Source organism: Natator depressus, chromosome 6 (assembly GCF_965152275.1).
Source record: "Natator depressus isolate rNatDep1 chromosome 6, rNatDep2.hap1, whole genome shotgun sequence".
NCBI lineage: Eukaryota > Metazoa > Chordata > Testudines > Cheloniidae > Natator > Natator depressus.
The window spans coordinates 116,367,957-116,388,037 of record NC_134239.1 but is presented as its reverse complement, the minus strand read 5'-3'; the positions used below and the strand labels follow the sequence as shown (position 1 = coordinate 116,388,037).

General features: G+C 43.0%; 1 protein-coding gene across 1 annotated transcript in view; it reads left to right on the top strand.

Moving 5' to 3' along the window:
• Window positions 1-20,081, top strand: part of SYNE2 (spectrin repeat containing nuclear envelope protein 2) — a 264,558-nt gene that overhangs the window by 232,974 nt on the left and 11,503 nt on the right. Inside the window, exons 102-107 of the mRNA XM_074956361.1 lie at window positions 8,411-8,573; window positions 13,971-14,158; window positions 14,332-14,482; window positions 15,356-15,538; window positions 18,296-18,433; window positions 19,683-19,877. Of these exons, the coding sequence (XP_074812462.1) occupies window positions 8,411-8,573; window positions 13,971-14,158; window positions 14,332-14,482; window positions 15,356-15,538; window positions 18,296-18,433; window positions 19,683-19,877 (1,018 nt within the window). The remainder of the gene's footprint in view (window positions 1-8,410; window positions 8,574-13,970; window positions 14,159-14,331; window positions 14,483-15,355; window positions 15,539-18,295; window positions 18,434-19,682; window positions 19,878-20,081) is intronic.

The window sequence follows — 20,081 nt, the reverse complement described above, 5'->3', positions numbered from 1 at the left end:
TTTCTTGGATTTTTGGTTTGATTTTTCAAAGTTTTTGTGCCATGTTGCTGATTTTCAGATACATCTGTGTTTAAACCAAGTTTCTTTCTTTCTCTCCCTCCCAGCCCTTCTCACCCTTCTCTGGCAGTGATGTCAGAACACGGAATTTGTGATGATTTATTTTTTGACAAATGAATGATGTCATAAGTAAAGATTAGGGAGCAGTTTGATTGTTAGTGTAACTTCTTGCACTTCACTGGTCCTACTCCTTCACTGGAGGGCTGAGCACAGGACAGGGTAAATTGAATAGGAGTGAGCTTCAATTTGTACATAAAAAGCTGTGATATGATAGCAAACAAGGCAACAGAGAGTATAATCCAAGTAAGCATTTTGTGTGTGTGTGTGTGTGTGTGCGCACGTTTGTGTGTGTGTTAATTTTGGGGATTGCTTCAACAGGAAAATCCCTCTATAAATCATCAGAGTCTGAGGCTGAAGGTATCTGACTGTACTCAGCAGACTTTACCTTTTGGTTTTGAAGCCTCTGGAGCATCACCTTTTCATTACCACCCCCAAGCAATCACTCAAGGTATTTTTCTTCATGAGCTGATTCTGTTGTGTCAAAATAAAGCTATTTTGTGTTTGTGGTTGGGTTCTCAGCAATTTGCCAGGTGAAAATGCAGATTAACAGAAGGAAACCAGTGTTGTTCAGTGTGTGTGTGTGTGTGTGCGTGCGCGCACGCGTGCCGAGACTCCCCAGCTAGGGGCTTTGCAGAGGAGGAGGAGGAGGATGGAAAAAGGCTTTTTCCCCCCCCCAGGGGAGATGCTAAAGCAATGAATAAATAGGGCATCCATAGAGGAGGGGTTTCCTCTTCCATGAGTGCTGTGGTTAAACAGACAGAATCCTTGCAGCTTGGAATTTACAAGCTAAGGAATGATTTTCCCCTATAAACGGTAAGTGCTGTTTCAATAATCAGCTCTGCATTTGGTTATAGTGCGTGTAAGAATAGAAATCACTAATTCAGTAGTATCTGTCTGGGTGGTTCAGCAGACTTGGGGGATGGGCATTGCTATGTCAGCATGTGCGTGTGTGTGTGTGTGTGTGTGTGCAATTTGCCTGTGACAAGTGGATGAGAAAATGGATTATGCTGTGTGGGAGATGCAGTTCATTAGACTGGATAAATAGCGTTGAGGGGCCTTCTAAGTTAAAATGTGTACTGGTCTCTTTGGTATCTCATTGTACCAATGTCACTGGAGATTTGGGACTACAATATTATGGATAAATGGAAGGTTTAATATGAAATGTAGCTTGCCCTTTCTTGTTCAGTGATTGTGATATTAATTCTTGTAATTGAAATAATACAATCAACCAATGGAAAGGTTTCTGTGTTATTTTCAAGAGCCAGAAGCTGCACAGAGAAATGAACGTGCACACATTTAAAGGTTGGGCCCAAATGAAGTAGTCATTTCTTAAGCTTGTGTGCTTTATATGTCCATTTGCACTAAAATCTACCGAACAAAGATTTCCTGTTATCAGGCAGTAATGTCAATTGACAGTGCAATTTAATTTCACCATATTTTTTTTTAACATATGAATAGTATTTCTGCTCCCCGACCACAATGATATTTACACTGATGAACGAGATTTAAAAATATGCATCTGAATCTCTTCATCCCATTAAACAAAGAAATGAGTTTTATTTATAGTTTGTTCTTTCTGCTACATTTTCTGACAGCACTGGTTACAAACCAGCATAGTGCAGGCAGGCACTATGCAATTCTTTATCACATCATGTTCCTGCCAACACACTTTAGTCCTGGCCTGCAACAAAAGAACCCTTCTATCCCTGGACACCTCCTGAGCAAGGACTGGCAAACATGCCATCCTTTCATGTGGGCTTATGACACCAACATCTAGAAGAGATTTGTTTTAGGCCATCTGAAGCATTTCAATTCAGGCTCCAGTGGTGGAATGTTAGGACCTGATCCAAAGCCCATTCATATCAATGGGAGTCTTTAAATTCACTTCAGTGTCTCAGGATCGGGTCCTTAGTTATAATCCCCTAGCACTACACAGTCCCTTGCCTCTACTTGAATTTAGGCTTTAAGATGAAAACATTTAGTAATTGTCTGCCAAGCATGTACTTAAGCATGTATTGAATGAATAAGGCCATGTTTAAGTCATGTTCATTGCAAAGTACAGGAGACTTTTCAGCCTTTTCCTTTTCATAGCCCCAGAGAAGCAAGCTGCAGCTGGGGAATGTTATGACCCAGTGCTGCTGGGAACCAATAGTCTCTTGAGTGGATCTGAGCAAATTGGTTGCAGCTGAGTCAGTTATCTAATAAATTAGTGAGCTGTCCACACACTTCAATTGTTACAAATGTGTTCGTTATTCAAAGTTATTTGACCAGTGGTTTATGTGACCCTGTTTTGGCCTATGGATGATCCTGAATTGTTCATCACATCTATTACTTTAATCATTTGCTTGTCTTAACTCACTATTCGTGCTGTGTGATTGGTCACCTTGCTCACATGGTACAGCTTCTGCTCCCTGATTAAATGACTCTCATACCCATAAAGAGCTTTCAGGACAGCCATATGATACGAACACTCGTACTCCTATGGCTCAGATTTGAGGAGCATTCATGACAATTCACACAAACACTTGCAGAAAGCAAATACAAGGTGTGACAAAGCTCTGTCCTTGCCTCCGTGGGTCCCGCATTTCCTGGCGGATTTTGCTAGCCTCAGAGGTTCACTGTGACCCTCCACATAACCCTTCTCTCTCTAGAGACAAGGGTCACAGTCTACTGAGCCATTTTCATCATAAGCCAGTGAGGGAGGTGAGGAGAAGTTATCCTTCCTTGCACAGTCTCTGTTATCTCCCAGCCTCAGTGATTAATCAGGGGACAAAGTGGGGCAGGGGGGGAGCCCAGGCCCACCCTCTACTCCGGGCTCCAGCCCAGGCACCCTAATAGTATGGTAGCTGACCTTTTAGAAACATGACATGTACAATTCCCTGGGCTACTTCCCCCACAGCAGCCTGCACTTCCTGAAGCTCTACTTCACCCTTACCTCAGGGCCTCCTTCCTTGTGCCTGATATGGTGTGTACTACTCAGTCTCTCCAACAGTGTAACTTCCTCCCACAACTCCTGACATGCACACCCACCTGACTAACTGGAAGGCTTTTAACTAGTTTCAGCCAGCCTCTGATTGGCTTCAGGTGTCCCAATCAACCTAGCATTCTCCCTGCCTTCTGGAAAGTTCTTAATTGGCCCCAGGTGTCTTAATTGACCTGGAGCGGCTGCCATTTCACTGATCCTGGTTCCAGGGATTTGTTTAGCCTGGAGCTCATATATCTATCTCCCACTACTTTTCTGTAGCCATCTGGCCTTGCCCCGTCACAAAGGCTACGGTAGCAGTGACACAAATGTGTGGTTTTTATTCAGTCAAAGGATCTTGGATTCTTTGTTCCAATATTCCCCTGGGTCAATTCCTGAGGGAATGCTTCCAATTCTCTTTGACATCAGTGGGAGTTGAGGGCACCCAGCATTTCTCAGTAGGCTTTCGGCACCCTTCAGGATTTTTTTATGGCTACCTGGCAACTTCGTTCCTCTGTCACAATGAAACTCTCTACAACCAGGTTAAAGCTTGTCTGTGCGGGAGACAGAACTTTTTCAGGGGCTGGTTCTGAGACTGTGGACTGAACTCCCCCAGGAACTAAGGACCATCACAAACCTCACCACCATCTCCTCCAAGTGCAAAGCGTGTTTCTTTGATCTCCCCGCTCTAACAAATACATAGCAACATTTATATTAACTCCCCTCCTCCACCCCTCCCAAAAAAATCCCTCCCTTCCAAAACAAAACTCTCCACTGTGCACGCTTCTTCCTCTAGGGAGACGATGAGAGAACAAACAACACGTGACAGATGTTAGTCACCTAATGCGCTACTGGAAGGCACTCACATACTGCAGTGTCGCGCACGGAATACAAACCTATATAGAACAGAATTAGAATATACTAACCTTGAGCCACATGCCCAGTGTTGGTTGAGTTCACTAAGAATTTACCCGTCTGTGTGTTTATTCAAGACAGTAGTTTGTTCCCATATTGTGATATTGTACCAGCACTGATTTCTGAAAGGCGTTTATTATTATCACCTGTCCGTTTATCTTAGGTTTTAGTTCTCAAGATCGAGATTAATGACCCAGAGCATTAAGGCTGGGATGAAAGACATATTCTAGCTGGCATATGTAACAGATTAGTTAATTAGATTGGCAGGTCTCTGGTGATAATTGTGTTACAAAGTAAACACATCCTAATAGTGCCACAACGGTTGTTTCTATTGTGCTATAGTTGCTGGCAATCCTAACACACATTTTCTACTACAACAAACATATTGAGAGCAATATTTATATTCTGAATTAGGGAGGTTTCTAAGACAAACAGCTGTATTTGCTTTCCTCATTGTAAAATCTTTTCCTTTTAAAAATCACTTCATTGTAAAATTACTTCCTTCCTGTTTTTCCTGATCTTTGTTTATTTGTCAAAGTTGCAGCCATGCAAACACTTACTTATTACTACGGCCAAGTTTTAGTCAGGGGTATTTTTATTAAAAGTCATGGACAGGTCACGGGCAATAAACAAAAATTCATGGCCCGTGACCTGTCCATGTCTTTTACTATAAATACCCCTGACTAAAACTTAGCAGCTCCTGAGACCCTAGGGTGCTCTGGGTGGCTCTGAGACACCGCTGCTCTGGGATGCCCCTGGCACTGACAGCTAGTCCCTGCACTGGTGGTGGGGGCTGACTTCCCCCGGCTGCTCTGAGGCCCTGGGGACCGCTGCTCTGACGGCCTCCAGGGTGGCCCCTGGGACCGCTGCTGCTCCGGGACCGCTGCAGCTCCAGCGACTCCAGGGCCAGCTGCTGGGGCTGCTCCTGCAGTGGCCAATGTGGCTGGCCCTGGGACCACCCCAGCAGCTCCCCGAGTGGCTGGTCCCGGGGTCCATCCCAGCAACTGCCCAAGCAGCTGGCCTCGGGGCAGCCCCCGCTGCTTACCCCAGGCCAGCTGCTCGGGCGGCCCTGGGGTCAGTCGCACCAGCAGCTGCGGAACTCATGGAGGTCCCGGAAAGTCACAGAATCCGTGACCTCCATGACAGACTCGCAGCTTTCATTATTACTTATGCTCCCCCATCTGTGTCTCTGCATTCCCCTGTTGTCTCTGATGTTATACTTAGATTGTGAGCTCTTTGGGGCAGGGACTGAATATTTTTGTTCTGCTTACACAGCATCTAGCACCAGGGGGCTGAGGTCCATGATGGGAGCCCCTTGGTGCTAAAGGAATACAAATAGTAATAATAATACTAGGTGTACTACTAATATTGACGTCCACTGAAGTCATGGTAGCGAGCGCTAACCCGGATAGCGTTTGCAGAATTGCACCTTTAGCATGAATGTGGTGTGAATGAACGGTGCCAGTCTGAGGCCTGGATCCCATCAACCAGCCCTCACGTGTTGTCCGAATGCAAAGCTCTGAGCACTTTATGGTATTCTGTTTGTACAGTACACAGTGATTTTGTAGATACGCAAGGTGATTTGAAAAGCGAAGAGTGGAAAATTGTGGTGTCCGCCAGGGGTCTGTACTCGGACCAGTGCTGTTCAACACATTCATACATCAGCTGGAAAAAGGGGTAAACTTTGAGGTGGCAAAATTTGCAGACGATACAAAATTACTCAAGATAATTAAGTCCAAAGCAGACTGCAAAGAATTACAAAAGGATTTCCCAAAACTGGGTGACTAGGCAACGAAATGGCAGATGAAACTCAATGGTGATAAATGCAAAGTAATGCACATTGGAAAACATAATCCCAACTATACATATAAAACTATGGAATCTATATTATCTGTTACCACTTAAGAAAGAGATCTTGGGGTCTTTGTGGGTAGTTGCCTGAAATCATAGCCGACAGGTAGCGGATGACAGGGGATCGATCACTTATATCCCACTCAATGTGCAGTGGCCATCAAAAAAGCTAACAGAATGTTAGGAACGATTAGGAAAGGGATTGATAATAAGACAGAAAATATCATATTGCCTCTATATAAATCCATGGTACCCCCACACCTTGAATACTGAGTGCAGTTCTGGTCACCCCATCTCAAAAAAGATATATTGGAATTGGAAAAGGTTCAGAAAGGGCAACAAAAATTATTAGAGGTATGGAACAGCTTCTGTATGAGGAGAGATTAAAAAGACTGGGACTTTTCAACTTGGAAAAGAGATGACAAAGGGCGGATATGATAAAGGTCTATAAAATCTTAACTGGTGTAGAGAAAGTGAATAAGGAAATATTATTCACTCCTTCACGTAACACAAGAACTACGGGTCACCCAATGAAAGTAATAGGCAGCAGGTTTAAAACAAACAAAAGGAAGCACATCTTCACACAACACACAATCAACCTGTGGAATTCTTTGCCAGAGGATGTTGTGAAGGCCAAAACTATTACAGGGTTCAAAAAAGAACTAGATAAGTTCCTGGAGGATAGGTCCATCTGTGGCTATCAGCCAGCAGGAGCAGGGATGCAACACCATGTTCTCAGTGTTCCTAGCCTCTTTTTGCCAGAACCTGGGAGTGGATGACATGGGATCGATAACTTGATGATTACCTGTTCTGTTCATTCCCTCTGAAGCACGTGGCATTGGCCATTGTCAGAAGACAGGATACTGGGCTAGATGACTCAATACGGCCATTCTTATATCCAGTTGGACTAGACCCATTTGCTGGAATATAATATCAAGCTCCCTTGTCGTATCTGAAAAAGCATTTCCAAAACATTGTTGAAGCAGGGCAATAGCTGCCACTGCAGAGTAGCAAACCTGTCTTTCCCATGGAAATCATCAATCAGGAATTGTAAATTTACCCATACAAAACAGGTACACAGGAGTCACCATCCTGGAACAGACAAATGGATATACTACCTGTGACTTTGGCCTATTTTAGATGCTAAAGTGGGAGTGGGTAGAAATAAAGTTAACCCATCTGGGCAAGAGAGAGCCAGAGCCAGATTCCTTCCTGATGTAACTTCATTGACTACAGAGAGAGTATACCAGGGGTGGATCTGGCCCACAGTCTCTGCTGTCCTTGCAAATCAGAGCTGGACCTTTTCCTCAAACTTGTCTCTTTTGTGGTCAGTCTCTCTCTCTCTCTTCATAGTGGCTTATTTAAGTTTCTCAATTTAGATTTATTATGCTAGCTTCACTTCTCTGTTTCATGTATGTTAGAGGATTCTGTTGCACCCTTCTGCATAAATCAGCATAGTCCATGTGGCCAAAATATCCCATTGCTATGAGGACAAAAGTATAGATGGCCTGTTTAGGGAAGCCATAGAGATGTGTGCCCTAACCCTCAGATCTGCTGAAAATAGAAGAGGCAGAGGCATAGTCCACACACAGTGCAATGTCCAAACTCACCCCTTTTCCTGGGGTTTGGCTTTATTAACACAGAAATTAACACTAAAACAACACATATATTCAGTTCAAACCTTTTCCCTAGGCATGGCTGTTCTGAGATTCCTCTCTTCAAACTGCTCAACCCATGAGCTACATCTTCCATCTCTCTCTCTAGAAAATAACTCCCACCCCCCAGGTATAGAGCTGGTATAGCGAACCATCTCCCTCAGTGGGACAGCACAACCCACTTAATATATTCCTACCAGGATCAAAATCTGCTGGCAGGGTGCCTGTCCTCCAAGGTTGAACTGTAATTCAAATGTGAGAGTAGCTTGAGAAAGAGCCCAACCTAGAAAACTAGGGAAAATAATGATTTTTCGACTGCCTGGCCTCACGTATACTTGTACCAAGTAGTTGTAAAATACTACCAGTGTAAATGAGAGGAGAGATCCGAATTGACCCAGTAGTGTTTAGACCCATTTTGCATGGGTGTAAATGGCTTCACTTATGCAAGCAGTGGAGCATGCAGCTCAAAGACTAAGGATCAGTTCCTACCTGGTATGCACAGCCCAGCATTTTGGGGCAACGTGGTGTCACACTGCACCCCGGGAAGATGGGGGTGACTAGATTGTCTCAAATACAAAAAATGTACACTGGGGCAAATTTTCTGTATACAAATCCTTAGGGAAATGGCTAAGGAACCCACTAGCACTTGAAAGAGGCTAGGAAGGCCACTCTCTGTTCACAGTGTCTCCTAAAATGACTCACTTAGGACCTTCTGCAGCTGTGGAGGCATCTGCTATGCCAATTTGGGTAGGTTATAATTTAAATGTCTCTCTAATCTGCAGAAGGCAGGTCAGTTTGGAGATAAGAATAATGTATAAATCATACTTTCTTCATTTCCAGAGCCTCTGCTAATACTGCTTCCATTGTTAAATGTCTTTATAACAACCTGTTTTCTTTCCAATATCCCTAGGCTGAAGAAACTGGAAGGGACCTTTGCTGTCATACAGACATTAGACAAAAATATGAGTACCCTTCGCACCTGGTTGGCTCGCATTGAGGCTGAGCTTTCCAAGCCTGTTGTGTATGACATCTGTGATGATCAAGAGATCCAGAAAAGACTTGCCGAGCAGCAGGTGGGAAAATCATAGCATCTGAAATAAATGGGCTTAAAGTGATGCTGATTATGATCAGTCCTGTGTTTAAAATCACTCATTTCCTTTCCTTGACAGACTTTTCTGTTGTTTACATTTTGAGCCATTGTGTTTCCTGCCAAAGTGAGACAAGGTAGGTGAGGTAATATCTTTTATTAGACCATCTTCTATTGGTGAGAGAGAGAAAAGCTTTCAAGCCACAAAGCTCTTCTTCAGTTCTGGGAATGGTACTCCCAGTGTTACAGCAAAATGCAAGGTGGAACAGATCGTTTAGCATGAATAGCACACATTGTAAGGGACCACTCAAGGTATCTCTTGTCTGAACAGTGTCCGTTCAGTCCACAGTTTTTAGTGTCTAGCAAAGTAATGAATTTAAGCTCCTAGACTCATCTTTTGAAATGGTTGCGCAGGTGAGTTTTTTTTGTCTTTTATCATTTTTCTGGGTGAAAAAACATCAAAAACACTCTATCACCTGTGGGTGAGCACTTTTCACAAAGCGATCACTCTATACCTGACCTCTCAGTCCTCATCCTCAAAGGAAACCTGCACTTCAAAAGATGAGCCTGGGAGCGTAAATTCATTGACACTAAAAATCATGGCTTGAACAGAGACACTAGATGTATGACTTATTACAACAAGCTGTAACCCACTAACGCCCTCTTTTTGTCCTATGACTGGAGTGGTATTAATGGGTCACTCTACCTTGACTGGTCTCTTACAGTATGTGCTATTTATGCTAAACAATCTATTCCACTTTGCATTTTGCTGTGACACTGCGAGTACCTTTCTCAGACCTGAAGAAGAGTCCTTTGTGGCTCGAAAGCTTGTCTCGCTCATCAGCAGATGTTGGTCCGGTAAAGATATTACCTTACCCACCTTGTCTCTCTAATATCCTGAGACCGACCTGGCTACAATACACTGCACTTAACAAAGTGTTTGTGAGACACTTTATAGGGATTTAACACTTAGAGAATGTTTTTGAAATTTAAATATTGTAGAAACAAACAAAAACATTCATAAAATCCTTTCCCGCCTTCCAGTAGTGCATTAAGCAATGTGACTACACCTCTGTCGTGTTGTTTGTTCTCTTATCTTCTTCCCATTTGGATAAGGCTTTGCTCGGTTCAAGACAGCAGATGCTTCAGGGCTAGACAGTGATGTCGGGCTTGACTACACTGGCAATGTACAGCACTGCAACTTTCTCGCTCAGGCGTGTGAAAACAACATCCCCCTGAGCGCAGCAAGTTTCAGCGCTGTAAAGCGCCAGTGTAGACAGTGCCCCAGCGCTGGGAGCTACGCCCCTGGTGGAGGTGGGGTTTTTTAGAGCACTGGGAGAGCTCTCTCCCACCGCTCTGCCGTGACCACAAAGCCATGATAAAGTGCTGCCACGGCAGCGCTTACCATATCCAGTGTAGACGAGCCCTCAGTCTGTGCCCGTGCACAGGAGCGAGGGATAGCATGAACCTCTCTGCACTGAGGTCCTTGACCCATACCTGCTTGCTTCTCCCAGGGCAGATAGGCAGGAATTCCTCACGGGAATGGGCAGGGCCTTAACAAAGCAGCTAGTACAGCTGAGCTGATTTTGGGAGGCAGGGCAGGGGTAGCATTATTGCACTCACCCACTCGTGCATGGGAGAAGCAGGGAGGGGACTGTGGCTCAGAGGAGTGTCTCTGAGGAGCAGTGCAATTTATGCATCATCACCCCTTGCTTGGGGCTGTGCCTAAAGGCACAATCTAGGCTGAAGTGTCTGCACAAACAGATTAAAAATACCTGCCGCTGTGGGACAACAGGTCCTACGACTTAACTCTGACCATCGCCATAATAGGGGCATTTATAGTTTATCCTAAAACTTTTAGGGCTAAACTTTCCAAAAGTGGAGGCTTATAGGTCTGCCTGCAAACAACATGCATGGCTGCTTAAGCGCTTCCTCCCCACCCCACTGGCTGTCCCTTTGTCTGAGAGAAACTACCTTGACTAATCCAGATATAAGAGCTCCGTTCCCTGTGGAATTATTTGAGCTTCCTTTCCACAGAGCTCAACACAGCACTTCAGGAGGCGTTACAGTCAGGGTCAGACTCACCCTTTGCAGAGGTAGTGGGCATGGCTCCCATTGACTTCAGTAGGAGGAGCTGTGCATGCAGACAGGAGCAAGGGTGACCTTTGGCTTCCAGTGTTTAATAGTTTAATCTGCAATGGTAAGGGTTCTGTAAATAACAAGTAATTATTTTCCCCTCATTAAAACCTCTTAGCTTCCATAGGCTGTGATAAATTATGCCCGGCTGACACCCGAGATAACTCCTCCTGGGAGCAGAAAACAAAGACTTGGGACACAAAAGAATTGTGTCCAAACTAATTTATTTTTACTATGGCCATTCCGACTTCAGCGGCAAAGGTACATTATTTACTCCTCAGAGTCCTATAGAATAAGCTACTGTTTGGTGCTCGGATTTCATTTTAAACAAAGAAATCTGGGACACCCCTAGCCTCCTCCTGCTGTAACCTTTAAACACACTGGATATGGCAAGGTAGTGCTCACTCTAAAGACTTCAAAGCAGAAAGCCTTTCACTAAGCTTTACTTGTTGCATTCACATAGGGGTTTGAAAAGATCTTCCTTGGTTTTATTTCAAAAAATATTTTGATGGATACAGCCTAATGGTGAGGAATATGTCTTAATAGATTGTTTTATGTTTGACATCCATGATCACAAAGATGTTATGTATGCTGTCTGGAATAACTGTTAATTCTAAAACTCTGGGTAATTGTTTGCCGGTGGAGATCCTTTTATAACGTTTCATTCATCTACAGGTTGAAGATTGCAACATAAGGCATTCTGTTTAAGATTTAAAATACAAATTAAAGATGTCTCAGTATTGCAGGAGTAGTCCAGCATTGTAGGGCCAGTTAAATAATTAAGTCTAATAAACTTTGGGCAATGAAGTGAGGAGTATTTTGTTCTGTATGCATGTTTTGTGCCTCACTTAGTGTATTTTAGTTTGTCTTGCCACTCTGAGAGTTAACATCATTTTAATTAAGCAGTTGTGATAGCAACAAGGATTCTGACTGAAGTTATTATATGAACCCAAACATAACGGATAACAACAATACTTTGGTAGTATCAGCAAGCCACTTTTGCATTAATAGAATAGTTTTTGTACTCTGTGGGTAAGATTCTGATCACAGTTACACCAATGTAAGTAAGTCCAGAGTAACATCACTGAAGTCAGTTGCAGATTTACAGCAGCGTAACAGAGAGTGGAATCTGTTCCTATGTACAGGCCACAGATTCAAAAGACAAGGCCTCTTCTTGCGTAGAGAGATCAGCCTAGAATCCATAGTAACCTATTTAAATCCTGTGCTGGATCTGCTTTTAGCATCTGTATAAGGATTAGTGCTCTTACTTTCCAGAAGCACCAGGCAAAAGTAACAGAGAACCAAAGAACAGCTGAGCTATCCGCGAACAGGAAGACTGTAACAATACACATTGCAGTCAGTCAGAAAAACATGGGTTAGATTTTAAGAACGAGGAGTACTTGTGGCACTGAGCAGTCTGTTACTCTGGGCTAGATGGTGATTCACACTGCAGAGGAGCCACTCCTTACACCTCTACCTTGCTCTTGGTCTAGGTGGATAGGAATAAGTAAGGCTAATTGTCTGCTTACTCCCTCTATGGAATGGGAGATTAGGGACAGGACAGAGCCTTGCCTCCACTTCCCCACCCTCCACTCACAGAAGCTGAGCCACTGGGGGAGTGAGAGGAGAGTGATAAACCGCTGGTATAGGCCAACCACAGATTACTACACCCGCAGTGGCAAGGAGGAATCAGGGTAGAATTGTTACTCAAAGTGGTGACTCAGCACAAGGCTACTACTGGGATAGCCCAGCTTGTATATCACCCCCCTTGCCTAAAGTCACAGTCTAGCCCTCTGTGAAGAGTCCCATTGAAATCAATGGTTCTTCTCAAGGAGTAACTCACGGGCAGTGTGAATAAGGGCACCAGAATCTGGCCCAAGAGGTTCAAGTCACAGTTGACATTCTTCTCTATGTGGTTACATAACAAATTAGACAGATTTGAATTTTAGCAAGATACATACAAAACTCTGGCATTAGCTGGTGTTCTAACAGCCTCAGAAAGAAACCTCTATGAGTGGTACGGATGATGTCATAAATCATTATCAATAGCAGCAGCTTTTCATTAACTCCAAGGATATTTCTTTTTATGTAAAATACTGTATGTACTTTAACTTTAGTCATTTATGGCTTAGTTCTGCTTTCAGGTACATATGCTACTCTCACTTAGATCAGCCAGTGAGGTTTTGCTCCTTTTGTGCTAACATTCTGAAGTTATACTGTTCGTCTTTTATTAACTCCTGAGAGCATCTTCCTTTAAGTCCTTGTGTTCTTCTCTATTCCTGTGGATTCTCCCTGGGCTGTAAAATCAAGAACAAAACCAGCAGTGGATTTCTTGTTCAGGAGTGCTGGTGGAATTGGCATTACCATTTAATGGGATTTCCCACTGACATTGTTTGCTTGTGTTGCAATAAAGTTCCTGCGGAGTTATTGCATCCTCAGTAGTAAAGCCAGGAACAGGTCATAAAAATGTAAATGTGGTTAATATTAAATGGCATTTCCCAAGTCCCTAGGGTTGCATGGGGTGGCTTTTTAATAGCATTTCAGATGATGTTTACTTCTCTGACACAGCACTTTGGAGCTCTGTTGCACATTCTGCATTTATTGCATTGGTCTCGATAGGAGATAAGTGCCACATATACAATGGAAGTACAGACTCTGGAGAAGAAATACATAGTGCAGATTGGACAAGAGAACTTTGCTTTTCATTTTTAAATGATACCATGGAGCAGATGATCCCAGAGGGAGGAACTGAAAAATTGCAGATGTGACTCTTTGGTGTTTGCCACTCTTCTGCAGTTTGTGATATTACCAGAGTGATGTGAATTATGCTCTTGCATTCACTGAGGTTATGAATTATCCTGTGTATTCACCGCTAGAGTTTATAGTGGAATAAACCAAGAAGAAGATGCTGTCTGATATTGTAAAAACAAATACATTTGTCTTCACATTTTTACAATGTAGAATGTGTGGTTTGGATTTTGAATGTGTATTATACTTGTCAAATTATTAATGAAGATATTGGACTTTCACTGAGAAATTAAATGGGGAAGAATGCACTTTCTCATGACAGCTCTCTGATCTCTTCTTTGTTTGTCATTTGTTCAACACATTCTATAAGTCCCTTCATTAAAACTAAAATTGCATTTACTGAGCTGGCGATCACTCTTCTCTGTCCATTACAACCTATTACAAGGGAATGTATATGTTTAATTGCTTGTTAATTGAACTCTTTATTTCCTAATCACAGGATCTGCAACGAGACATTGAGCAGCACAGTGAAGGGGTAGAATCTGTGTTTAATATCTGTGACAAGTTGCTGAGCGATTCAGATGCATGTGCTAATGAGACAGAATGTGACTCCATCCAGCAGACTACCAGGAGTCTGGACAGACGGTGGAGAAACATTTGTTCCATGTCTATGGAGAGGCGAATGAAGTGAGTCCTTTTCTGACACTTCTAGGATGTGTATGTAACTGTGCGATATTTCAGGGAATTTTGTTACATTCTACATGAACCAAATTTTGAAGAGAAAAGCAAAAATTGTAGAGACATGATTGGCAAGCTTGTGATAAACCAGAGCCTTTCTTCCCTCTCACCCCCCACCTCAGAATTGAGGAAACCTGGCGCCTGTGGCAGAAGTTTTTGGATGACTATTCTCGCTTTGAAGACTGGTTGAAATCGGCCGAAAGGACAGCAGCTTATCCCAACTCTTCCGAAGTTTTATACACAAATGCCAAAGAGGAGCTGAAGAAGTTTGAGGTGAACACTTTTTATTTCAGCTATTGATGTTTCACAGACATCATGTGTGCTTATTGAGAATACTAATTCTTGCACATATAATGAACCTTTCATCTGAGCCTCTCAAAGCTCTTTGCAGACTTCACAGCTCCTCTCCGAGATACGGGAATACAATTATACCCATCTTTCAGATAGGCAAACGGAGGGACAGAGACGTGAAATAACTTCCCCAGCATTAGGCAGCAAGTCAGTGACAGAGCTGGGAACAGAACCCAACATTCCTGATACTTATTTGCTCTAACCAGAGGTGGTACTCGCCCACTGGGGGGCCTAAGCAGGAATATTTTGGGGGCCCCCAACACATGCTAATAATTAATTGAGCAGCTTGGGGCTCTAAGCAATTGCTTAGTCTGCTCTGGCTCTAACAAATAGACTGTACCCTGGTATTAGTTCCTGGGGCGAGTGGTTGAACTGCTTTTAGACACATTTTCTCCAAGAAGTTGATAATCCTTGAAACAGTCCTTAATAGTAGATTATTAAAAGCTACATTTTATTTGCTCATGTAACTCAGCTGTTTGTTTTGCTTATAAAAGTCTAAGAGATTGCAAGCTATTATATACTACATGTATTTTGGATGTGATCATTTATTTCCAATTGGACAAGAAACTGTAATAGACTAAATTCTGTAAGTAGAACAAATTGCATATGTGCTCTCACGTCCTGTGACTTCAGTGGGAGCTATGAACACACATCTGAGGGCAGGTTGTGGTGATAAAACATAATCAGGGTTTTGATTGATTGTGAGGATCCGATTTTTCTGTTCCATGATTGCAGTATTTTATCGATCTTTTCTCTGAAGTGCAAAGGAATAAGATTACTAAATTTGCATTACAGGCATTTCAAAGACAAATTCATGAGCGACTCACTCAGCTGGAGCTAATCAATAAACAATATAGGCGGCTTGCCCGCGAGAATCGTACAGATTCAGCCAGCAAGCTGAAACAGATGGTACATGAAGGCAACCAGCGCTGGGACAATCTCCAGAAACGGGTTGCTGCCATTCTAAGAAGACTGAAGGTAATTGCAGGGTGTTGTGAGGGTTAGTGTAAAGCCCTGTGAGGCCCATGTAGAAATAACACTACCTAAGTGCAAAGTTGTTATGAGAATGCTCATCATCTACACAGTTAGATTTTTCATTTATAAATGCAAACCCCAAAGTTTACATAAGGAACAATCAGGCTGGAACACAAACCAGCAAAATCAAAGACAGCTCAAGGTGAGGTTAAACATTTGCCCCAAGTTCTCTCCTGCGCCAGGTTTCCACTTAGTGCAACAGAAGATAAGGGATGCCATCAGGCAGCCTGTTAATAGCTCCCTGATTTTCAGGGTGGATGTGTTCTTGCTCCAGGACAGGGTTAGGGCAGCCTGGGGGCTGTTCTAATCTACCCATGGTGGCAGTGGTTCCCTAGGGACAGCTGTGCTCCTGGCACAATCTACCCCACCTCTGACACTCCTGCAACCAGGGCTGGGAGGAGAGGGCTTGGCACAGGAGTCAGGTACAAGAAACTGGCCTTTGTTCTTAACTAGAACTAACTATGGAGACGTGGATAAAGTTATCCCAAGAAAATCTGTCAATCCATACTGGGATTCTGCAGTCATAAGAACAGAACATAAGAACGGCCAGACTGGGTCAGACCAAAGGTCCATCCAGCCCAGTGTCCTGTCTGCCGACAGTAGCCAGTGCCAGGTGTCCCAGAGGGAATGAACAGAACAGGTCATCATCCAGTGATCCATCCCGTCGCCCATTCCCAGCTTGTGGCAAACAGAGGCTAGGGACACCATCCCTGCCTATCTTGGCTAATAGCCATTGATGGACCTATCCCCCATGAATTTAGCTAGTTTTTTTTTTAACCGTACTCTTGGCCTTCACAACATCCTCTGGCAAAGAGTACCACAGGTTGACTGTGCATTGTGTGAAGAAATACTTCCTTTTGTATGTTTCAGTAAAGTGTAACCAGAGGTTAATGCAGCAAGGTGTGTAAGTTACCAATCAGTGCGTGAGGGCACCTCATAGGGAGGCCATTTGGTGGCATTTGTCCTTAACAAATAGATTGACATTAACCAGCACTGCTGGAAGGTGAAGAGTAGGTGAATAATAGGCAATGTTTTGGAGAGCATGTCTTTCACCCCTCCCCCAGGTAGTGCTGCTCCTGTTCTGCCTCTCCTCTGACCCAGCTCCCTTCTGTGGCTGTGTTCATGGTACATGATGCACTCTGCTTAATGTCTGCCAGAGTTTGAGACACTTTACTTTGACTTCTTCCTTTGCCTTCTGAACCAGTCCTCAGGTGACCTATGTTGCGTGGCAATCCTGATACTAAATAAGGCTCCAGGGGCTGCTGCACAAAATATAGGCTTGCTGGGGGCCTGCTGTATCATAAATAGGGCTTTTTATGGGCTAAAGCATAAGCCCATTTTACACAGAATACACCTCCCTATCTTAACCACATCCCTTTTTGCTTTGAACTCTGTCACACCTACTATTGGGGTAATTTCAGTACTGGAGTAAGTAGGTGCATCTCTACTGACTTAATTGGAATTGCACCTATCTGTTCCAATACTGAATAAAACTCTTTGTGCCTTTCTGAATTTAGAGGGCAAGGTCCTGAGGTCAGCTGAATTGAACAGAGGGCAACTTGGGGCTGGGGTGCAAAAAAGAAGTTCTCTCCCTAGATCCTGGTGTAGTGTTGTACAAGGCCGCTGTAATTTATGCTGGTTTGTGACAGGCCCAAAGGGTTGAAAATGTACAAGGTATGGTGAAGGGCCATACTGGCCACACCACTTTCTTCAGCCAGACCTCCTTCTCCTGCAACGTGAGCCACAGTGGAGGGGAGTGGCAAAAGAGTATTGGGACACGAAGAGGCTCGTTCTAATACTTAGGTGATCCTCTCTGAGCTGGTTAAACTGACTTCAGGGCTCAAATACCTGTGCTGTGGCCTGGAAAAGCTAGTCACAGCCCAATTTATGATATAGCAAGTTCCCAGCAAGTGGGAGGAAGAAAAATAAATTCCCCAAAATCAGCAGATCTGACTGTAACCACGCAAAGGGAGCAAACCTGCAGTTAGAAGGTGTCATTTGCACTCTTTTACCTAATCTCTTTTCAGTATATTTATTGTTTGGGAACTGTTTAGCAGTCTGTGATGGAAAAAGCTCCTCTTCTGATCTCCACCTGGGTGGGAGACAGCAGGAAGTAGAACAAATTTATACAAATGGCTTTAACACCAAATGGCATGATAATTACACTTGAGTGTATTTCCACATTCCAGCTAATCAATCATTTTGCTAATTTTGATGATCTAATTTTAATTAGAGATGGGACTTTTTTCCTTTATCTAAACTAGCTGCTAAAGTTAGAGCAGCAAAAACAGCTAAGGCCTGGTCTAAATATGGTTTTTGTACTGGTAGAACTATGTGGATTAGGGGTGTGGATTTTTTTTTTTCCCACAAGTATAGTTATACCAGGACACTCCCTCCTCCCCCATAGAGTGGGTGTAGTTATACTGGTATAAAGGTGCTTTATACTCATATTCCTCATTCCCCTTCCTACGTGGCGTAAACACCTTCATATCAGTCTAACAGCGTCCGTGCTAGCGGGGGTTGTAGTGCTTTAAGTATACTCAACTTAGACTAATTCTGGTGTGTAGACAAGGCCTTACACACACGTCTATTTAAAATGAACAGCAATTCTGAAAGAAAATGCCAGTTTTAAAATGCTCCTATGACAATCTTTATTCAGTAACTAAACTAATAATGTACAGCTGCCCTTTTCTTATTCAGTACTTCACCAACCAGAGAGATGAATTTGAGGGAACAAGGGAAAGCATTCTTGTGTGGCTCACAGAAATGGACCTTCAGCTGACAAATGTGGAACACTTCTCAGAGAGTAACTTTGATGACAAAATGCGGCAATTAAACGTATGTATCATTCAAAATAGCTGTTTTACAGAACAAAGATGATGTCAGTCTGTAGTCTCTTGACAATGCCTTCCAGTTATCTATGGGCTCATTTCATGACAGCGTACATTATGTCCATCAGATCATATTTGTTATAGGATCAGTAAACTTTAAAAAATAATTGTACAATTCAATATAAAAAATACTTTCTATAAAATGTAAGTTCAGTATTCAGAGTCTTCAATTCTATTTTTCCATTCCCCCTTACAACATAGTGTCAATGACAGTTATATTAAACTTGAAGAATAGCTTAAATCTGGGTAAATGTAAACAGCAATCACTAAACAGCTATATGCCTAAAATCAAAGTTTAGAATGCGTTAGCCAACTTGAAGATAGGTCCAGTTCTGTAATATTATTATTATCTCCAATTAGGATTTTTAATATAATGTAAGCATATTTGTATAATGATATTTGTATAATGTAGCATATTTGGGAGGTGTATTCTTTGAAAATTTCAATCATGTACATGTGTACTAGCTTTTGTGACATTCCTTCAGGAAGGTATTAATTCTTTGCTACATGAATAATTAAGTTGATATTCCTTTTAGCAGTACTATTGTCCTTTCCCCCGTAACACATTCTTCTTATTCCACAGCATGTATTCGGTTTTATTCTGTGCGAAGTTCAAAAGGTGACTTAGTGGCAAGGGGGACTTGATGGTTCAAGTTACCTATAGGTCACTTGTTCAAGCTAATGGTGACCAGAAGTTTTTGCCATCTATTTCAATAGCAAAGATAGAATGCATTCAGGTTTTAGTGGCTAGATCCCTACATCACAAATACCATCATTGGTACTGGGGTGCTCACTGGAAGACTTTGTATAGGCATGAAGAATAGCCTACTCTTTCACACGCTTGAGGTGGTCCATCCAGATCAGGATTGTGGTAAATCCACCGGATAGTGTGGGCAAGTTTGCATCACTGTTGCCTGTGCTGATCTTGTTGCATGGATGGAGCACTTCACTTTGTGCTAATTTCAGTCAGCACCTAAATTCACACATTAAATTCACCCACACAACTTTTACTAGCAAAACAAAAGCCAAACCTTTACAGATGGTGGCTAGGAAGCTATCTGCCAAAAGAAGATAGATGACTATGCCAGTGTTCAGATTCCTTTCCCTTTACAGTGCTAGAGCAGAAGGACAGCCTCAAGCACAGGCAAGAAAGAAACACTGCTTAAGTAACCATTTCTTATGTATGCTCAATATAGGGTTTCCAACAGGAAATAACCCTAAACATCAATAAGATCGATCAGCTCATAGTTTTTGGAGAGCAGCTGATTCAGAAGAGTGAGCCTTTGGATGCTATCCTGATTGAAGATGAGTTGGAGGAACTGCATAGATACTGTCAGGAAGTGTTTGGACGAGTCTCTCGGTTCCACCAAAGATTGACTTCCAGGCATCCTGTAAGGGATAAGTATGGTCTTGGTGCTTTGGCAGGGTGTTGGTATGAAAACGAAATACTCATTGCATAGCAGTAGCTGATTAGCAGCATGGTTTTAATGCAGGGGTGGTCAAACTATGGTTTGGGGGCTGCATCTGGCCCTCCAGATGTTTTAATCTGGCCCTTGAGCTCCTGCTGGGGAGCGGGTTCCGGGGCTTGCCCCGCT